Below are 20,723 nucleotides of genomic sequence, written 5' to 3' on the forward strand. Positions count from 1 at the left end.
GTTATGTCAGGAAATTAGCATAAAATAATAAATGAGTAGAACGACAAAAAAAAAAATCATACATTCAAAAACTTCTTGTTTGGATAGTTATTGTATATTTTTTAACTTTGCTTATTTTTTTTTAATTTATTTTTTTACTCCCATAGCTTTTGGAGAAGATAAAGTAGATTTTGTGGCTCTGGAATGACATGAATCCAAGTTAAATGAAGCAAAATGGCTCCTTTGATAGTAAATATTGTAGATCCCAGTTCTACATTGTTGATAGTTTTTCTATCTGTTTGCTTATTCTGATGCTAATGTTGCTTCTCAGTTTTTTCAGTTTTATAAAAAATGTTGCATGGGATTTAAGATTTGACAGAACTCTCACAGAGGCCATTTTGACCACTGTAGACCATTTTTAGAAGAATGTTGAGAGCCTGAGCTCAATCTGCAATTGTGATGATACGTTTTTAAGAGGACTGAACATGTTAAAAAAAACTTTAAGAATTTAATACGCCACTTCTGAGATTTGCACCCCTCTTGGGGTTCCCAAAATTTGACAAAACCTCTAATAATAGCAGAAAAGCAGCACTGGACAACAGCAAACCCTTGCCATGGGAATACACTAATGGGCAAATACAAGAAAAAACAACAAAATCCCTTGGTCGGTACAGCATTAGATTATGGATGTGCACTTTTTGCTGTGTTTCCTAAATTAACCTGACGCTTTTAATACTGTTGTTATCCTGATTTAGTCACCTCAGGGGTGACAAAGAAAGGAAAAAATGGAAAACAGATTAAACAATACATGTTTGCATGGTTTGCTAGAACGAAAGCCCAATTTTTCTTTCATTTTATTTTTTAATTTCATTATTTTTTTCCCCAAAATATTTATTTAAAAAACAACAAATAATAATTTTGGTGTTGGAAAGAATTTCACACCTCCCCCTTCCAGTGTTTCGCAACCCTCCGGGGCCTCCCATCCCCACTTTGGGAACCACAACTAGAGAGCATGCTCCATGAAGCACAATAACAACAACACCCAGAAAGAAGTAACCATGACAGCAGCAGGGATGATGTCAATCTTTAATGGCAGATGGCCTGAAATGTCTTCATTTAACATTTTCATAGAAACTTCTCATTTTGATCACCTTTGTTTTTTTTTTCTTTGTTTCAAACAAACAAACCTCTGCAATTCACTGAAATACAGTTTCTCCTCACAGCGGTTAAAATACATAAATATCAACAGCACTATGCAATAAGAAAAAAAGAAAAGAACACACATGCCGTGAACATGCACAGAACACACAGGTACGCACATGGTATATTGAAACAAGAAAGGAGGGTTTCTCATCCACAAAAGGGAGGGATCATCGGATTAATTTCCAGAAACTTCTGTACCATACTGCTGGGAACACACCCACACAGATCCATCGGCTCCAAGAGTGTGTTTTTCTCTGGATTTCACAGTGAGTTATGTAGGTAAAACAGCATTTATATATCAGATACAAACACACAGAGGAGCTCTAGAAAATTACCAAATGAATATACAATTAAACTTACATTAATACTTACAATGAATTATATAATGGGCCTCTTCTATTAACTTTAAAAACCCATAAAAACACACGCACACACACACACCTTATAAATACTTGTTCTAATAAATTTGGTGCCACACATGGCTTTAAAAAATGTCTTTGAAAGAGGAAACTGCTTCAGAAAATTAGTTGAAAGTATGTGCATATTATTATAATTCATTACAAACACTGACTATATTTTTCAACCACTCCATTATGATTGTACACACCTGGGTGAGGGATTACAGGAGGGGTTGTTTTTCACTTTTTTTGATTGTCACATCACTGTGAAATGTGACTTAGCCTCATCAGAAAAGTACAAGAAACGCTGTTTGTTTTTCTCAGGATGTGACACGGATGAGAAATTTTGGCGTCGGGATGTCACAGAAAAAAATATGATCGCTCTATGATATGTCAAACAGCAGAGACATTATTGCAGGTCCAGAGGAGGCAAGATTACAAAAGACGAGTTTCTTTTTTTTGTTTTAAACACTCTAATAATTGTTATGCAAATTGGAAATTTCACAAAATAAAATAAAGAGCAGGTTGGCTCCCTAAAAATAGACAAAAGGGACAAATTGCTTTAAGTGACTATCCTTTCAGATGCAGAGTGGCTCTTTGGAGTGACACCAAAAGAGACATGCAGAAAAAAAATAATGTCATACTTCAGAAGAAATCAGATTGAGGAGTACAAAGCAGTCAGAAAACAGAATAATTCCACTAGCCTAGATAGCTCTCCAGTGTAAAAAATAAAACGCCTTTGGTCTTTTGTTTCTCTATACTGTGCCGCTGTCCTCCTGCTGAACAATGAAGAAGCACATTCTTATTATAGCAGGGCTCAGTTTGCTGTGTTTTGCAGTCTTCGGGGTCACGCCGGCTTCAACGCTGATGGCTTCTTCTTGTCAAAACCTCTTTATTCTTCTTCCTCTATTTTTTTCTTTTTTTATTTAACACATTTGATTACCTGCAAACTGCAAAAAAATCAGGATTTGGATCACATCCTAGAGGACTAATATGTTGGCTTCTTCAGGTAAAGACACCGCACAAAGACACACAGTATGCAGAAAGGACAAGAGCAAGCCAACAGGGCCGCTTTGGTTTAGCAGGGCGACTTAGCGAATCTAACATGGCACAAAAAAGGAAAAAAATATTATGAAAGTTTCTCACACAACATGAACCAATCAAACATTTCAAACATTGTCTTGATTACAAAAATACTTTTTTGTATTTCTTTAAAATATCTAAAAATGTACAGCATTGTTTTTTTTTCATCTTTTTTTGCAAAGTCATGCTTCAACATGTATTTAATAATCATAATAACATTAATATGAATGATATACAGAATAGTAATAATTATAGTCATATAATAACATTACCCAGCAGCGCTTTGGGGACACTTCGATGTCTGGCCTTGCAAAGTTCCTGCATAAATTGTCGCTACACTTGCATATACACAACGCACAGCAAGATGAGGATGCAGTCACAAAGGGTGCCTGCGCCTTTGTCGTGGTACCTTTTAAGTGTCAGAGGAGGCGTGGCCAAAGCGCTGCCGGTACATCTTAGTATGTAACAGTATAAAAAAGAGTTGGAGGGACTTTGAGGAGGAGGGTGGGGGTGCTCGATGTGTGATGGAGGCTGAGGTCTAGTATGTCCTGAGGCCCATGAGGCTGCTGCTGCCTGATAGGGAAGGGGAGAGACAGAGAAGAGGAGAGGAAAAAAAAAGGGGTGAGATCGCCATGGTCACCGCACACGAACCTTGTACACAAACGAAAACACGAGGGAGCATGTGGAGCGTTTGCACGACTTGAATGCAGTCACACGACCACAAAGATGATGAAAGGTAAAGGCTCGTGCAAAACATGTTTCTTGTTTTGTACTCAATTCCTCCAACTTATGCCAGGACCACACACACTTTTATTCCACAAATATCGTGTACAGGGTTTGTTTTGAAAACACTTTCTGTTGAGCAAAAGCTGAAACACACACAGGTGAGACCAGCACTGTGGCAGTGACGTACAGGCTCAAGAAATGACACGGACTGAAGCTTTCACAGCTTTCCCCCACAAATCTACACTTTAAGACCAGTTATTTCGCCAGGAGGGACAGAGCAGCTTCTCTGGTAGCGAGGTGAGACTTACACCTTTATTCGTCGCCTGTTGGGATCAATGCTTGTGAAATCTCAAGTCGTAAACTCACCGACGGTACGCTGCACCGAGATCTGGAGTCAGCTCCGTCCTCCTGGTTTCTAATTGGACATGAGAGGCAATCAGCAAACGCCCGTCACAGCCGGCCACGGCCACCATCACACATCAGGAACCTGAGGACAAGAAGGAGACGCTGGTTAAGATTATTGCATCTGCTCTTTCTGAATCAATGTTTTATTAGACTTAAAGCCATGACATTTATTGGTTAAAGAGGGGGTACTATGCTTTCTCATATTTGAATTTTACTAGATATAACTGCTCAAATAGTCCTTACGGGACCAGTTAAAACAAAGAGGTCATCAAATCTCTTCACTGGGTCATGACATATTAGTCAGGGTGAGGCCTCAAACACCAAGGTCTGCAGCCAACAGGCCTCTGGAGGGATGGCTATTCAGAAGCAAGAGGGTCTGTGGAGCAGGGGGCCTTAAAGAGACAGCAGCTCAAATAAGGTTTTTCTTAAACACCAGTGTAAGAAAAGTCAGGATATTTTTTACACTTTAAATCAAAAGAAGCTAATGCAGGAAAACAAGGGGACATTATCAATCCCACAAAAAAACACAATACCCCCTCTTTAATAGAGAAAAAAATGAAAATTGATATATTAGGATTTTTTGTTTGACAATATCAAAATCAGGATTCTCTGTCTTTTTTTTAAAAAATTAAATTCAAATTCTTCATTTTAGTCTTTGTTTATAAACTGGACTTGAAAAAAGTTACCACTTTTCACCAGCAGAGGGCGAAATGTTTCTCTCTGACTCACGTGACGTGCATTTTATGGGAAAATATGGCTCCTGATATCATCTGTTCACATCATCATCCTTAATTTTTCCCATGGTCTGGTGTTGAAAATGAAAACTAAAAATTGCAAAAATTGTAAATATTGAAGAAATCGGCACCCCAAAAATCATAATAGAATCGAATCACGAGGATAGCATAATGTCCCAGCTCTACTCTTTTAAGTGTAATGTAAAACATAATGCACTGTCCACAAAAAAAAACAAAAATGTTGTTGGACTCAGCAGATTGAACAACTCTTTAAAAGTATTTCTGTATTTGCTAAACACACAGTTTGACTCGCTACCTGATAACCTCTCCTTCAAGAAAATAATCTCTGCCATCTTTTTCTCCTTAATCTCTCTAGGTCTGGCAGTGACACACAAGATGTCAGCCCAGAATAGACTTAAATACTTCCCCCATAACTATATCTCCCATGATCCATCCTAGCTTTAACTCCATCATCCCCCCACCAGCAGCAGCAGCAGCAGCAGAGCAGAGAGAAAGGTCAATCCTCCGACCCCTTCACCCAAACCCAGATGTATAACCAAAAATAGACATCTCTGAGAGGCCGTGGTAACTTGGGTTCAGAGGGGCAGAAGGGGGGAGAAACCCTTAGGAATAATAAACAATTAGAAAACTAAACATGACCTTAGGAGAGAGGAAGAGAGACAGGCTGTTACAGGGGAAGAAGAGGAGAGACAGGTTGAGAAAAGAGTACTTTCCTTTTGATTTTGTAGGGGCACGGCTGGCCTAGCTAATGCCCTGTTGCGCGTTCAATCAGGGGTGAGGGAATCGATGCGATACTCAGCCGCTTGGCTAAGCTGATGCGACGCATACTTCCAGACCTCCCTATTTGTTCTGGCTGAGACACCAAGGTTAAAGACTGGGTTGATCATTGAACATGTCTGTGCGGATCAGGCAAAGGTTTAGTGATCTGCAGGCTTAATGTGTTACAGCCAATAACCCGGGCTGGGCGCATGATGTGAGATAGGTAAACAAGTGGTGTTTGAGAATGTGGGGAGCTGACTGGCTTTCTCATGAATGTGTGCACTGTTTTCTGGCTTTATTTCCATGCAGAAAATGTTCCAGTGCGTGTTATCAGTGATCACTGATCTCATACTGCAAATAAAGAGAGAAGTCCTGTTCAAATTTGAACCCAGAATTCAACAGTGCTTTCCGCACAATATCAAAACTATGTGAACATGCTCAAGAGAGTTCACTGTTATCTTTATACCAATCTACAAATCTTCAACTCATGATATGACGAGACAATATAATACAATAAAGATAATGATGTAAGTGATGTAATACATGAGTAACCACTCAATACTAGAGATTGACCAATGTGTTTTTTTCAAGGCCATAGCGAAACTGATTATCAGTAGTCAAGGAAGCTGATAACAAATATTTGGTGCCGATATTCATTTACAGTAAAAGTGAAAATATTGGCCTCAAAACTTGACATAATACAAACTCCAACATTAACTTTGTTTGAATGCCTTTGAGCATGTGTTTATTACACAGCTCCCAGGTTAAGCAGCATGTCTTTTAAATTGAATTTCTAATCGGCCACTGGATCTTAGAAAAGGCAAATGCTTATATGCCTCAAAATGCTAAATACAGGCGCCCAAAACTGGGGATAGAATACAAAATAATATGATGTGATACAATAAGAAAATTCCCTTAAATTTGTGACCCAACAACACAATAAGATACAACGCAATACTACATCAAGCCAGACAATGCTGGACAATACAATAAAACGCAATGCCATACAATCATAGACTGTATATAGAGTGGCTCTGCCATTTACCACTGTACAGTTTCTAAGCCAAAAAAACCCTTGTTACAGGCACAGCCATTGGTAGCAGTTGTACAGCCAGGTGACAAAAATCATATTTATTTTTTTCCTCTCACTCTTCTTTACTCTACCTCCCAACATATTTTACTATGCCTGAAAAATTACATAAGAACAGCAGCTGTCAATCATCGTTAAACAAGGCGTAAAGCCTCTTTTAAAACTCTTGAAACTAATGAAAACGAAGTTTTTCTGAAAAAAAAGGACTTGAATACAAGGCAGCCAAATAATATCTTCAAATCACCACAACAATTGGATGTGAGAAACATTTCTACAAGGTGTATTCGTTTTCTGAAGTCTGACCACAGCTCATCTGGAATGACTGGAGAGCTGGATTTTTTTGGCATATACTGCAGCCAGCCACCAGGGGGAGCAGTTTTTGTGGTGACCTCACTTCGAGCCAAGCAAGAGACGTCCATTTTTTTTTACAGTCTATGGATACAATAAAATGCAACCCAATGCGATGTAATACGATTCAACATAGTTCAATGTGATACGATGCAATAATATCCAATTTACCATCAGATGTGATATTTCCCATTAGTATAAGGAACAGTGCAGTATGAGACAATACCATTTGAAGCGATACCTTATCTTGCCATGCATTTGACATAACACCAGAAATGAAAGCATTGGATGTGATACCTCACCATGTGGTAAATACAAAAACTGTTTAAAATATAGATGTGGTCTCTGCTATGTAGCCCATCTGTTCCTGATGCAGTGTAATGAAGTCAATGGTTGACAAGGACCATATCGGATGTGACTCAGGCTTTGAGCTTCCTTTCAAACACCTTGGTGGCCCCTGTCAGTTATGTGAGCTGAGCTGCACCTCTGATTGAACAAACTTGTCATCCTAATATCTTCAAAACCGCTGAAGTAAAAAAGAATTCATCTGCCGTGCAGTGTGCCGATGATTTACTGTAAAATACAAAATGTACCTTTAAGGTAAAGTGCAGTTTTAAAGATCACATATTATGCAAAAAACATTTGATTACGTCTTTTAGTGAAATGTGTGGGTCTTTGGCTTTCCTCCCAGCCCACAAAATCTGATATTTAATGGCCAAACCTGTACTTAGTAGTGCTTTTGAATGTAAAATCCTGACCTAAAACGAGCTGTTTGGAATTTCCAGGATTTGCCGACGTCAGCGATTCCCTTTTTGACCAATCAGGAGCAAGTCTGACCTGATTGGTCCACCGGAGCAGATACTCCCCACTGATACTCCCCTGTCTCCGTGTTAGCTTCAGGATGCTAACTTTAGCTGCGGTTAGCCTGTTGTTTTAGCCTGTAATGTAACAGTAAACGAGCTTCGCAGTTTTCTAAACATTGTGCACTCGGAGCTCGTGGCGCCACTCTCAGTGACGTGGAAGAGCATCAGCGGTGGCTCATTTACATATGAAGGTCACGCCCACTAAATCCGAGCGTTCTGAACAGAGGGGCTATGAAAGCCTGGAAACAATGCTGCTGTGCTTGATTTATTGGCTTTTTGGACCAAAACATGTTACTACCATTTCATACAGACATCAATGATCCATATCAAACTGCAGAAAAAGAGCAAAATATGGGATCAAAATTTTGAGCCCAGATGATGTTAAGATAAAATTGAGAACAGTACAGATGAGAACAACAATAACCAATCACTGCTCTCAAACTGAAACAGGAACACATCAAAAAACTATAAAACTGTAAACCCTTGTATAACAATGTTCACTATGTTAAATATCCTCAATTTGTAAATCCAGGGCTTTAACTTGCAAGCAAACCTGTACAGCCATTTAAGATTTCTACCTGTGCAGCCTAGCCATGAAAAAGCAGGCTGTCTGAAGCCCCTTTAATCTGGAGAAAAGCCTTTAGGCCCCGGCTGTGTTTCTCACATACCAGTCAAAGCTGCTGGAGCTGGGTGGTGATGAACACAGCTGCTGACATGTATCCAGCTCCTGAGCCCCGGTGCGAGGAAGAGGCAGCCATACTGTATGTGTACGAGTGTGCATGTGTGTGTGCGTGTGTGTGTGCATGTGTCAGTTGGGGGTCAAAGAACAAAGTACCACTTCCTTATTAAAGGGGGCCCCAGCTGGCCCTCAGCTCTCCTGTGGGAGTTAGTCCAACGTTGCACAGGAACCACTGGTTTTGTCGGGCTATTGGCCAAAAAAGCTCCTCAGGGCAGGCAGCCAGACACACACACACACATCTAGTGTCTCTCACACACAAGCATGCATGACACACACACTTTAGTCCCCCACCACGTCTTGTCAGATGGAAAATCCGGATTACCTTTCCATCCAGTTCACTAGGCATTAATGTCCACTATTAGGTTGTCTTTGGATGGAGCTCTGTGCCCGAGCATGAATGTCAAATATAATTCACCTTCACAAACATTCTGATGAAAAACTAGCCCCAGCTTTTAGGGGAACTACAAAAACTTGCAGTGTGATGTGTTTTTCAGCAGTCAGAACTAGGTATCTACCTGTTTCAACTTGCATAAAGTGGCACAGCTCTAAAAATGGCACCTTTACTTTTTCATCCCGTCACAAGCAGACAAATTGTACAGCACCAAGTGCACCTCAGACAGCCTCTCTCTGTAACCTCAGATCATGTTTATTCTTGCAGTCTTGCAGCTAAAATTGCTTCAAAGTGTTTCACAAGCTCTGTGCTCAACAGATTGTGTTGCACAAATAAGTAACACCCTCCTTCCAGCCTACATTGAGACGTTTTGTTTCTAACTTCAAACTGTATCGGCTGAAGAAACAAGCAGGAGAGAAAAGAACACGAGGTCGGCTCCAGCTGTAAGATGTCAGGGACGGAGCGAGCGGGGAAGCTCACTCTGCTCGGACAGTTTCAGACATCCCTCCCTTCTGCCTTTACCACAAATTAATACAAGTTTTTCAAACTTTTGAGGCAAAAATTTAAAGATACTATGAGGAGGATCTGTTTTGATTGCACTCTCTCGCCACCTTGTGGCCCGGAGTCTCCGCACACCGTCGTAAATTACTTTTAGTGAGGCGTGTGTTTGTTTTGGAATTAAATGGAGATCAGATAAAACAAATTATCTTTGTCCAAGACATTTTTTTACTGGGTACAATGCGCTGAGGTAAGGTATTTATCAGTACAGTAACGTAGCACTACAGTTTGAAACGTGACATCAAGCAAATGTTGTAGCAGCCGCCTATATGTTAGCCCAGTGCTCTGACGTATCTGTAGGCTAATGTGACAACAGGTAAAAACTGTCAGTTTGTAAGTATCTTAGTAGCCGTTTATATTTAGCCCAGCTGGCAGTACGGTGCTCTAAGACAAGTCCGTAATGTGTAACGTTAGTAAATCCTGGTTAGCGATGTCCTGCAGTCATCTACCAATCAGAGCTAACGTAACCTCACTCTTCATTTTATTGATAGACTCTCAAGTTTGAACAGACCACTGCAAAATAACTGCTGACTGTGGGTTGAAATGAACATTATCAAAAACAGTTTAGCCCCTGTGTTATAGAGTGATACAGCCCAAGCTAAAGGGCTAATTAGCCTTAAGCTCGGGCTGTATCACTCTACCGTTTATCTTTCTTCTGCTCTTCTGTCCTTTTTCTGTCTGACAGTTAAGCTCCTGTGTCCACCATCACTACAAAATTAATCATAGAAATCGTGTTTCGCAGAGAAAAACAGATCTCTGTGTTTTATCTCGTCTGTACTGAACTTCGTCAGCAGCCGTGGTGTTGTCATAGAGACCTAGACGTGCCGTAGATCAATTCGGTCCTGCATGGCCCACTAGACGCAAAGAAGTAGCAATTTAAAATAACCTGTTACCAGCAATATTGGCGCTGATAATCTCATTTTAAAGTGTGGATTATGCTCAGGAGAGAGTTTTTCAAGATCACTTTCAAACTCCTCAGAGACCTTTTAATAAAAGACGTCACAAATACAAAACCAGAGCCTCTTATCATCTGTATCGTCCATAGACTGTTTGTGATTGTGGGCTGTTTTACTCCAGGCTAAGGAGGTTCCCACATAAACAGACTACAGTGACGTATGAGGTGTTCTCACAGCATCAAAGATAGCTCAAACTTATTTCAGTGAAACTCTTAATACTTTAAATATGGCAAATTTCTTTCAGCCGGATATAATAGGCAGCAGTTATAGATGCAGGGCTGATTGCTGAGCATGTGCTCTATAATTTCAGAGCATTGTAGGCCTGTGAGTGTAGATCTGTTGCTCTTCTCACAGGGTTCTGACTGGATGTCTTGGCTTCACTGTAAACCGGATGTGGGGGTGTTGTTTCAAAGAGGGGCTTATATCCACTGGGGCAGCCCTGACCCTTTAAACAACTTCCTCCTGGTCTGATAGAGAAATAATTATTTCCTCCAGCCCCTCCTTTCCCTAATCCTTTTCTGCTTTACACCCACAACCCACAACTACACATCTATTATTTCTCCATGTATGTTTTAGTCTCTCCAAATCAGGATGCAAAGGGTTACAAAGGGACAGTGCAGGGCTAGCACCAATCAACAGCTAGATGAGTGTTAGCCTCCATGCTAACATCACCACCCACCTGCTCCCCACCGGCTCCCCAAGGGGTCGGGAGGACATGTTTCTTCCTGTCCTGAGACGCTGGAGGGAGGGTGCTGGTGACAGAGTGACTGGCGCCGAGCGCAAACACACACTCACGTACACACACGCACACAGGCACAGTCTGCCAACACCGATTGAAGGAATAGCCGAGGATTTGTTGTGCTTTGTGGTTTCGTTTTTCTGCAAGCACAACAGTGTTTGGTTTGTCTCAAGCAGAGGAGAAGCTCATGCTTGGTTACAGTTAACTCATGAATTTATCAAAGGACTTATTAGAAACCAGCTCCTCCTCCATGTTCTGTCGCACTCATAGTAATTCACATGCAATTTATTTTAAACAAAGCCCCATGCTAATCACTTTTTTAATAAAGATTCATAAAAACTGCCCTTACAGCACAATCCAGGTACCTCGGCGCTTCATGGTGGATATCCCACATTTACGACCTTTTGAAGTATCACATCCCTACATCCTCTTCAGCCCAGCCTTCTTTATAACTCTCCACTGTGTGCTTTGTCACAACATGGAAATGCAGGGAGCGTTTTTAAAATTAAAAACTGTGTTTCATACTGTCAGGATTTGACAAAGTGACAAATATTCCCTAATATCTGCTGCATAGTACCAAGATTATTATGGTACAATATTCAATGTTTTTTTATGAGGAGGAGTGTGTGTTTGTGTTTGTGTGTGTGTGTCTAACAATGCACACACAAACATGCACAATAAAGGCTGATCTGTGGAACCAATAAGTTGTCTCCAATCTCCTAAAATGTTGTAGCTTGTGTTTGGTTATTGAATTTCCCTTTTCATGAAAAAGTAAATGGGTCCAGACAAAAACATCATCTGTTTATCCACGGTTTCAGAGTAATTGGAATTATCTGATTAATCTGTACCATTTTACATTTTAAAATCAACAGCTGATAAAATACGAGGTGTAACACAAAGGCAGCTGCTTGTGGCACAATACTCAGAGTTACCACATGATTTTGTGCTCTCATTTACTTCTACATAGCATATAAACATCTCTAACCTCATAAGTTTTGTTTTCTGCATAAAATTTAATCATTTTCCCTGTAAACTCCCTTGATACTGTGCCGAAAACAGCTGTTAACTTTTCTACTTGCCACCTAATTCACTTTCAGTCTCTGTCAAGGGTAAAGCCAAAACAAACCAAAGCTTCCTATCATGGCTAATATTGCTCTTCAATTCAGCGAGCCACTAGCTAACTAACCTCCCAGATATTCCTTTTAGGAGTTAGCTAAAATTAAAAAGGTGCCATTAATAAGCTTACTTCTAAAGTTAGCATAATTTTGGACAGTAAAATGAATCTTATTACTGCTCCTCTCCAGGGTTAGCATCTAGCTGAAAAGCTTTTGCATGCATGCATCTTTCAAGCGTAAGGCAAAATAAAAGAGTTTATATACAACCTAAGATGTTATTTTACCCATTGCTAGGTTAGCCACCAGTAAGCTAACCATGCAAATGTCTTGTTTAACCGTTAACTGAAACTAAAACAAAGGATAACTTATTAAAAAACTACAACATGGCTGATGAAAGTGGAAACACTAAATCTTAACGTAAAAGGTTACTTGGTTCTTTGCTAGGTTAGCCATAAGCAGCCCAACAATTAGACGAACCGACCCCTAATACTGCTCCTACATGGGTTAGGAGCCAACTTATTGGCCATCTAGATGCATCTTATAAGAGTTAGTTTGGACCAAAAAAGGAAAAAGCTAACACTTTGAACCTAAGAGATAATTTGGCTTAAAACTAGCAAGCTAACTGTGTTTAACTAGATTTCTCCAATAACAGTTAGCTGAGAATAAAAAGAAGATAAATTCATATGCTAATGTTGCTCTTATATTTGGTTAATGACCGACAACTAGCCTCCCAGACATTTTAAAGGAATTAGCTAGCTTACCATAAAATAGGGCTGACAACATACCTGCCAACATAAGACTTAAACTGGGAGATCCCTGAACTGTGCATTAACATCCATTTTTACCCTGTTTTATGCTGTGATCTGCATATGGGATCGCCAGGTCTGACGACGTGTACCAACACAGTTTATATGAACAAGCCTTTAATTAATAATGTAGTATCTCAAGAAAAGACCCTGGGACTGCGTCCATGTTTTGGAGTTATCGGTACATTTGACCGCTTAATATCGGTTACTGTTGGCCGTAACCACAACAAAGTAACACATGGCTCTCTGTTTAATTTTTGGATGAGCACGTCCCACAACACTCTCAGAAAACACACAACACAGAGACATTGGCTGCTAACAAGTTGTCAAGGTAGCAATGAGCAAGCTAGCAGTCAAGCATTTTTAACAGCTAAACTAAAGAGATAAATGATGGACGGGAATGGACTTGGCATGAATGCTAACCTTACTTTTTCAACTAGCTTAGTAACCAACATATTTCTGTAAGGAGCTGGCTAATACTAACTCTGAGCTAAAGGATGAGTAAGTTCTGAACTCTATTGTTAACGCTAATGCTGCTTCTTCATTCACCAGTATCTAACCACTGCAATTTTTACCATAAATAGCTAGCTAACACTTTTAACAGAGCTTGAGGAGTGAGAGTGAATGTCCACCAGTTATAAAGGCTTGTGCTGCTTGTTGTTACTAGCTTGTAAGCTTAAGGGAAATTGCTTTCAAATGATAGCTAATAGTGAAATAGAGCTAAAGGGAGGTTGGACATGAAACAACTAATCAATGTCCTCATTGATGTCTGTGTCAAATTGTGATTTGATCTTTTTTTCTGTCTGAAAGGCCATGCAGGGGAAAGAAAAACAATGTTGAGGAACTGGATTTAGATCTTAGAGTATTGGGTATACCACAAAGCTCTACAGCCTACATGCTGAAATGAATGCAGAGTGACTTTCACCCCTTGCTTTAATCACATTACCTACCAAAGCAGCTTGTATTAGCATTTTACACGTATTTGCTGAGATCAACCCTGTCCGTTTTATTAAAATGTTGGTGTCGGAGCTCGTTGTATATTCCGTTTGACTCACTGCTTTGATGCCTGAGATCAAGCATCACATCAATAGGAGAAGTCAACCCTCTGTACGCTGTGACCTGAGAGGGGAAAGTAATGGAGTTCCCCCTTAAAACTGCATCTTTCATCTCTTGTGATGATGTCTGAGGAGCGGCCGCGGATCCATTGACCCACTAGGCTTTACACTCTGACATTTGCTTCTAGTAGGGTAATTATTTTTGTTTGCTGTTATACTGCTACATTTGAAGTCAACTAGCAGGAGCGTTGCTAATTAGTTGGTTAGTTGGCAGAAGCTCGGTTTTCATGTGAAGGTTTGAGGGCAGAGAGCTTACTTGACGCACAGGCCATCTGGCATGACAACTTGTGATTTTCCTGACGTACAGTATGTGTAAGACTATTGCTGTGCATGTTTATATAAACTGTCAAAACATTTACTTTGGTATTTCCATAGCACTGCACAATGTACACTTCTCTGACAGTGAAGGGCAGGAGGCTGTGGGTGTGAGGCGTGTGCTGTTACTCACACATACTTCAGCAGAACTGCCTGGACTTCCATCCCTGAGGAGTTCCATCTGCAGGTGGGAGCCAGCGAATCTAAACACATATGAATAGATGAACATTAGCATGCTTATACAGACATGAATGTAAATAAACATATGAAACCTGCATATATTGGTGCAATCTACAATGTTTGAGTCTTTTTTTAACCCAGGAATGACTATATCCAGGAGCAAACATCAAGTTAATCTCTCATCAGGAGAAGGAAGGATATTACAGATTTGATTAAATTAATACCTGGTTTCATAAAGCAGCAAAAAAAAAAAATACAATTCCTTGGCATCCAACACTAGAAACTGTCTTGTTCTTAATCACAAACATAGTAAGGGATGGGTACTGAATTAGGTACTTTTATAGGTACCGACCAAATTCTGTCAAAAGTACCGGGTACCGATTCACATCAAATCAAAAGGTACCATGTTTAGGTACCTGAATTCGACTAAATGTGACTATGAAGGACTGGGAGAGTAGGTGATTTTCAATGCAGGACATGAAAACAACATTGCAAGGTTATATATTGAAGAATAAATATGTTAAATTGAAAAATGTGTATAATCTATTATTAAAAAAAATGATATTTTTTAGCACATAAACACAAGAAAGTACCAAAAATTGGTACAGTTGAGTACTGGTACCAATTGCCAGGTACCAGGCATCAGTACTGTATCATTTCAAATGTGAAAGGTATCCATCCCTATACACCGTAGTGAAACAGGAAGTCACTAAACATTCGGCAACGAATGTAGAATACAAGATTAAACTGACATATTTTAAGCCTGGTGGTCTGTGCAGGTTGATGGTAGGCTAGCATTAACTCTGTTGCCAGGCTGCCAAGCTAAGCTAAGCTAACTGAGGTTGGCAATGGCTGTACTTAAAAAGAGTTTGTTTTTTGGTATGTTTTGTTTTGTTTTTACACATTATACTACACTTTATTTTTCCTGACACTGGTGTTTTAGAAAACTCTTATTTCAGCCTCTGCCTGAAACATCTCCTTTGAGATACTGTCTCTTTAAGGCTCCCAGCTCTGTAAACCCCCTTCCCTCTGATTGGCCAGCCCTCTGGAGGCCTGTCAAGGGCAGATCTTTGTGTTTGAGGCCCACCCCCCCAACATGTTATGTCTCAGTACAGAGATTCTTATGATGTTTTAGTAAGTCTTGTCATTATTTTAAGATCTTGTGAAAACCTTGTCAAAATCTTGAACCATTTGTCTTTAAAATGAGTGTTTTGAGCGGTTTACAGTCAGATTTGTGGATTTCTACAACATATGAAGAAGTTGCAGTTTTACAATCTATACACTTTTATCATTGTTACTTAATATCCATGTTTGAGATATCTACTCTTTAAGGGGCAAAGTGTGGTAAGAATCTTACCGTCAATTTCTCAATTTCTCAATTTCTCTTCTCTGACACAGGCAATGTTTTTTTTCTACAAGTGGTTGATTGACACCAGTTTTTATCAAACATAAGAGAATAACAACCTGATAAGAAATGCTGTCTTTTTCTGAGTCAAGTTTCGATAATTGCACAGTAAAGTGTACATAATCAAGCCTGGTGCACCTAAGACCAGTAGAACAGAGATGTTTTTATATTTAATTCACATGTGTGCCACAGAAGGACTCTTATTCTTTCAAATCTATGCCACAGCAAAGAGTCTGATGATAACATTTACTAGAAACCCAGTAACATGACTGTACTTTAACTGGAAATGATTAAGTCTGATGATTGACAAGAAGCCAGAAAGCTGAGCTCACGTTGACCAAAACTCACTCTTAAGTGCGCAGGAACATGCACCATATTACTATGCTTGTACAATCAGTTTTGACCCTTGGCCCGAAGAGGCTGCAGGATGCTAACACTACCCACAAGCCCCTACTGACATCCCAAAAGCCAGCTTCTCTTTGTGTGTGTGTCAGTGTGCGCTCACATTTCCACCAAATATGGAAAAATGCCAGCGAGGCAGATTTCACTTCATTTCATATTCTGACATCATCCCAGCTTCAGCTTTGGTGTCTTTGCTAGGGGCCTTTATACTTTCACAGCCGTAGCATCTGCATTATGTATGGAAATATGCTCTTTATAGCAGAGATAAAAGACACTCAAAGAAAGTGTAACAATTTGAGCTTAAAAATACTGCAAAGCACTGAACAAAGAATTAAAAAAATCAAAAACAGAAAATCAGACAACTGAACGCCTAACACTGAGAACTCATCAAGGTTAGCTGCAGCAAACTGACTCCATGAGAAGAATTTCAAGAGATCAATAATGAACTCTCATGTGAACTCACAGTGAAGCTGTGCAGATTAGAAGACCTCGATTTTCTGGATGGTAGGTAGGTTGAAGTAGAGGGGTTTAGTTAATGATGTGCAAATGATGATGCAAAAACTTTTTAACCATTGAATCTGTCATTTGAATGGAGAATGCCACTCACAGGGGTAAAAAAATGAAATACTGCAGTTTCCATTGTGTGGCTTTGACATATTCCTCCTTTTTTCAACCTCTTGGTCGTGAATTTTCAACCACAAAATATGCAATGTGTCAGTCAACCACACATGATTTTTCAAACTAGTAAGGCAAGTGGTCAGGTGCGGTCTTTATCAGCTCTTTAGCAATTAAGATTTGTTTGGTTTGATTCGATTCCTGGAAGCTAATACCATCATGTACCTCATAAATATTTCAGAGGTTGCAACTTTCACTGTCAATAAACACATTGGTTGTATGAACCTGATTGATGAACTTATAAAGCAGAAGAAGCTTGATACACGTTGTGTACTTTGTGAGAGCTGCTCCTTTATTCCATCAGCTAAAGATTAAACCACAGTTTAATCCAAAATCCAGTAAACATTGAAAAATCTTACACAAGATATCCAAATTACCCTGTGACTTTAAATCAGAGGCAAATTAGCGATTAGTGCTAGTCAGTAGATTTTTGTGTGCTCTGAGGTGAGTCTGTGGGATGAAGCAGAGAGTGATTTCAGGCCTGACAGCAGCAGCTGCTTGAGGGGCTGAAGAAACAGAAAGAGGGCAGTGGTCGAGGTTGAGGTTGAGGTGGTGGTGATGGTGCAGTGGTGGAAAGGGAGGGGGGATGGGTTTGCAGGTTACCTGAGCGTGGAGCGAGGAGGGGTAGGTGAAAGCGGGTGGGAGGGCCGGCGACAGCTCCGCCGGGTACAGTGGGTATGATGCCCACACGTCTGGGCTGCTGGGATATAGAGCAGGCACTGTGAGCTCATCTGTGGAAAGAAGAAGAGGAGGAGTGGAGTGAGGAAGGTGGCCAGTGGATGGGCAGGTGGCTGAAGAGACAGGGTGGAGGTGATGATGGTGGTGGTGGTGGTGGTGATGGTGGAGGTGTGCTTCAGGCGGTCATTTGTGATCTGAAGTAGCTTCCTCTCATTTAATTTTATTTCAACCAAAATAAACTGTTTGCTAAACTCCTCCCCCAACCAACAACTGTCCAATCACAGCTTAGCAATTATATTCTATATAGCTTCACACTGAGTGGATCTGCTACAACCTATGCAAGCATTGTTAGCATGCATGTTCGATAGCGCTTCCATTTACACATTTTAGCAGCTTGGTAATGCTTCTTTCTGATTACTGTCAACTAGCATAAACTCCAACAACGCAAGCTAACTTCACCTATTTTGGCAAAATTGGCATCCTAATTGTTTTGGTCAATTATCAAATTAAAAATCTAGTCTGGTGTCAGTTTCATGGAATTAAGTTAGAAATAAGCAAGCGAGCATGATAGGCTGTCAACATGACTGTGTTAGCATAAAAATGTTCAAGTCATGATCAAAAAAGAATACGTTCTGGTTGTATGAGGCCTTACAAAAACAGTGACGTTTTAATTTGGAATTAATTTGATAGCTCATGAGTAGTATCACCCAAAATTGGTGCTGACAGGTGCCTTAGCTAGCTGTTTTTAGCACAATAGCTTGTCTGGGGCTAACACCTTGCTTCTCTTGCTACGCTAATAGTATGCTAAAAGTTGTAACCCCCGTTTTTTAATTCAAAATAAAATAAAACCATTTAAAATAAACTAGAAACATACCTTTGCTATCATAGGTAACTCATAAAACTGAGGTTAGCTTGTTAGCTAGTGAGCTATAGCTGTGACTATCGTTATAGGACTAAATGGACAAGTTTTGGACCTGATAATATGTTGAAAGATGACGAATTCTAAGAAGTTTAACCTCAACTGTTACTTCACACCACTAACACTGCCAGAATTGACGTAACACTCACAGTGGTAGTATAGCTTAGCAAACAGCTAGACATACTGCTCTACATCAGTAAAGCTGACTTGAATCAGGTCGAAATGAGAGGAAGCCATCTCGAAATGATGATTTACTTACTGAGTCGAGTATAAAGTGACTGTGGGAAGAGATCAAAGTGCATGAGTGAAGAGAAAGGTGACAGTGCAGAGTGGTACAGAGTAAATGAAGACTTAAAAAATGTAGTTCCAGAAAATAGAACAGCAGCTCAACGGAGAACCATCAGATAGCTGTAAAAATTCAAGCAACATTTTTCCTGTCTCCCCCTCTGAGTGTTTATCATAGTATAATCAGATAAATGCCTGATTTAAACATCTCTTATCAGGAAATGACAGCAATTTCTCTCCTGGTAATTACGTCATGGTTTCATTAATCGTTTCCCTCCATTTTCCACCGGGGCACGGAGCACACACCCATTCTCCAAGATAAGAGCAGTTTGATCATTTGGGAGGAATGTATGACCACAGCTGGCCTGTGTTCAACTATCAATGGGTAATTCTTGCTGAATCCTTAACTCTTTAGAAAAACATTTGATTAAATGGAAAAAGCACAGAGCTGCTGTAGCAGATTCTGTACACGTCTGGTACTCGAGATGAAGGACTGTAAGTTCAAATAATTAGAGATACAGCCAACAGTGAGCATGCACTGTTTATGAATCATTAATCTAGAAGGAGGACGCAGTCATACAGGAGAACTCTATTAAAATTAAGACTGAAGTGCGTACAATCTGAATTTAAAGCAACCTTGAATAGTTCAAGAGGATCTAATTTTGGTCTGGATTAATAAAGAGAAAATAGTATCAACCTGTTTCCACAGGAAGGGACATGATAACCGCTGGCAACCAATTCAATCTCCATTGTTGAAACAGTCCTAGACCAAAAAACAACAAATCCTAAAGGAGAACAGCTGTACACATAACCTAATAAAGGAGAAACTAAAGGCCAAAGAAAGCAGCAACACAGACAAACCTTCAGACAAGATCAGGGACGGACACATACATGGTCGGAGTACTTACACGGGTCTCTGCCGATGAACTGTGGCCCAGGGCTCTGCTGGGAGGGCGGGGGGTTGGGGGTGCCAACCAGTTTGTTCTTGGCCATCTTGGTGTTGGCCTTGGCGAACTCCAGCCGAAGAGTCTGGGGGATCTCTGGATCAAACCGAACCCCCTGAGACCAAAGAGTGAAGGTGGGTTAGTGAAATTAAACAGGGAAGTTTGAAGAACAGATAGAAGATGGACTTCCCTATGGAAAACCATCGCAGTGCAGCTATCAGTTATATTATATATCTAGGGCTTCTTTGGCAGAAAACAAATGTGTCATCAGTCAACAACCAAAGTCTGTACTTTACTATTCTTAAACATGTATTCACAATCCAAATACAATGTAGGGAAGAAGTGTGATTCTCATTAGTGTTCATTGATGCTGGTTTAGACCAAAAAACGTCTTAGCTAATTTGAGAGTTTTTTGGGTCTAAAATGTGGGTATCAATAATCCCAGCCACTTTCTATAAATATCTGTTCTTTTTGTTTTGGAAGGCAATTGGTTGTTTAACACCCATGAACCTTGTTGAAGCTGCTACAAGCAAACTCACAATCTTTGTTGTTCCAAGCTATAAAGGTGTCTAAAAACAGCGTCGTCTCTGGCTGTCACTCATCGGAAGCTGAGCAGATTTTAAAGATTGACTGGCCTTTTTTTAACGATCGCCTCCAGGGATTTGTAGCTGATTTTGTTTTATCCATGCAGACCGGAATTGAAGTGTTTTTCTTTTTAATGAAGAAAACAAACAGTACCTTCTACCTGCCCAAATCTCATCAAGGAAAGGCATCAGCAGTTGTTGGGGGAAAGCAATTGTTTTCTGAATTTAGGAAATCATGATTATGTACACTTCAAGTCAAGGTTCATGGTTGCATAAATTCTGTTTTGATGATTCGTTGTGCTTTATTT

At 40.0% G+C, this 20,723-nt stretch overlaps 1 protein-coding gene across 5 annotated transcripts in view; it reads right to left on the bottom strand.

The window, feature by feature from the left end:
* Positions 1-1,055: 1,055 nt before the first annotated feature.
* The window catches only part of LOC141784392 (RNA-binding protein with multiple splicing-like), a 49,741-nt gene continuing 30,073 nt past the window's right edge, over positions 1,056-20,723 (bottom strand). The window contains exons 5-8 of one of the 5 annotated variants that reach the window (XR_012597439.1): positions 19,796-19,946; positions 14,483-14,546; positions 3,756-3,876; positions 1,056-3,236 (exon numbers count right to left, since the gene is read on the bottom strand). Coding sequence is in view for 2 of the 5 variants with exons in the window: in XM_074662221.1 (XP_074518322.1) it covers positions 14,484-14,546; positions 17,609-17,736; positions 19,796-19,946 (342 nt within the window). In the remaining 3 variants the exon portion in view is untranslated. Of the gene's footprint in view, positions 3,237-3,754; positions 3,877-14,476; positions 14,547-17,608; positions 17,737-19,795; positions 19,947-20,723 lie in introns of those variants that run through there. The other 4 variants (XR_012597438.1, XR_012597437.1, XM_074662221.1 and 1 more) reach the window with 4 other exon arrangements.

The sequence above is a fragment of the Halichoeres trimaculatus genome, unplaced genomic scaffold, assembly GCF_033239565.1.
Source record: "Halichoeres trimaculatus isolate MK-OKI-2021-1 unplaced genomic scaffold, fHalTri1.1 fHalTri1_scaffold_22, whole genome shotgun sequence".
NCBI classification, from domain to species: Eukaryota; Metazoa; Chordata; class Actinopteri; order Labriformes; family Labridae; genus Halichoeres; species Halichoeres trimaculatus.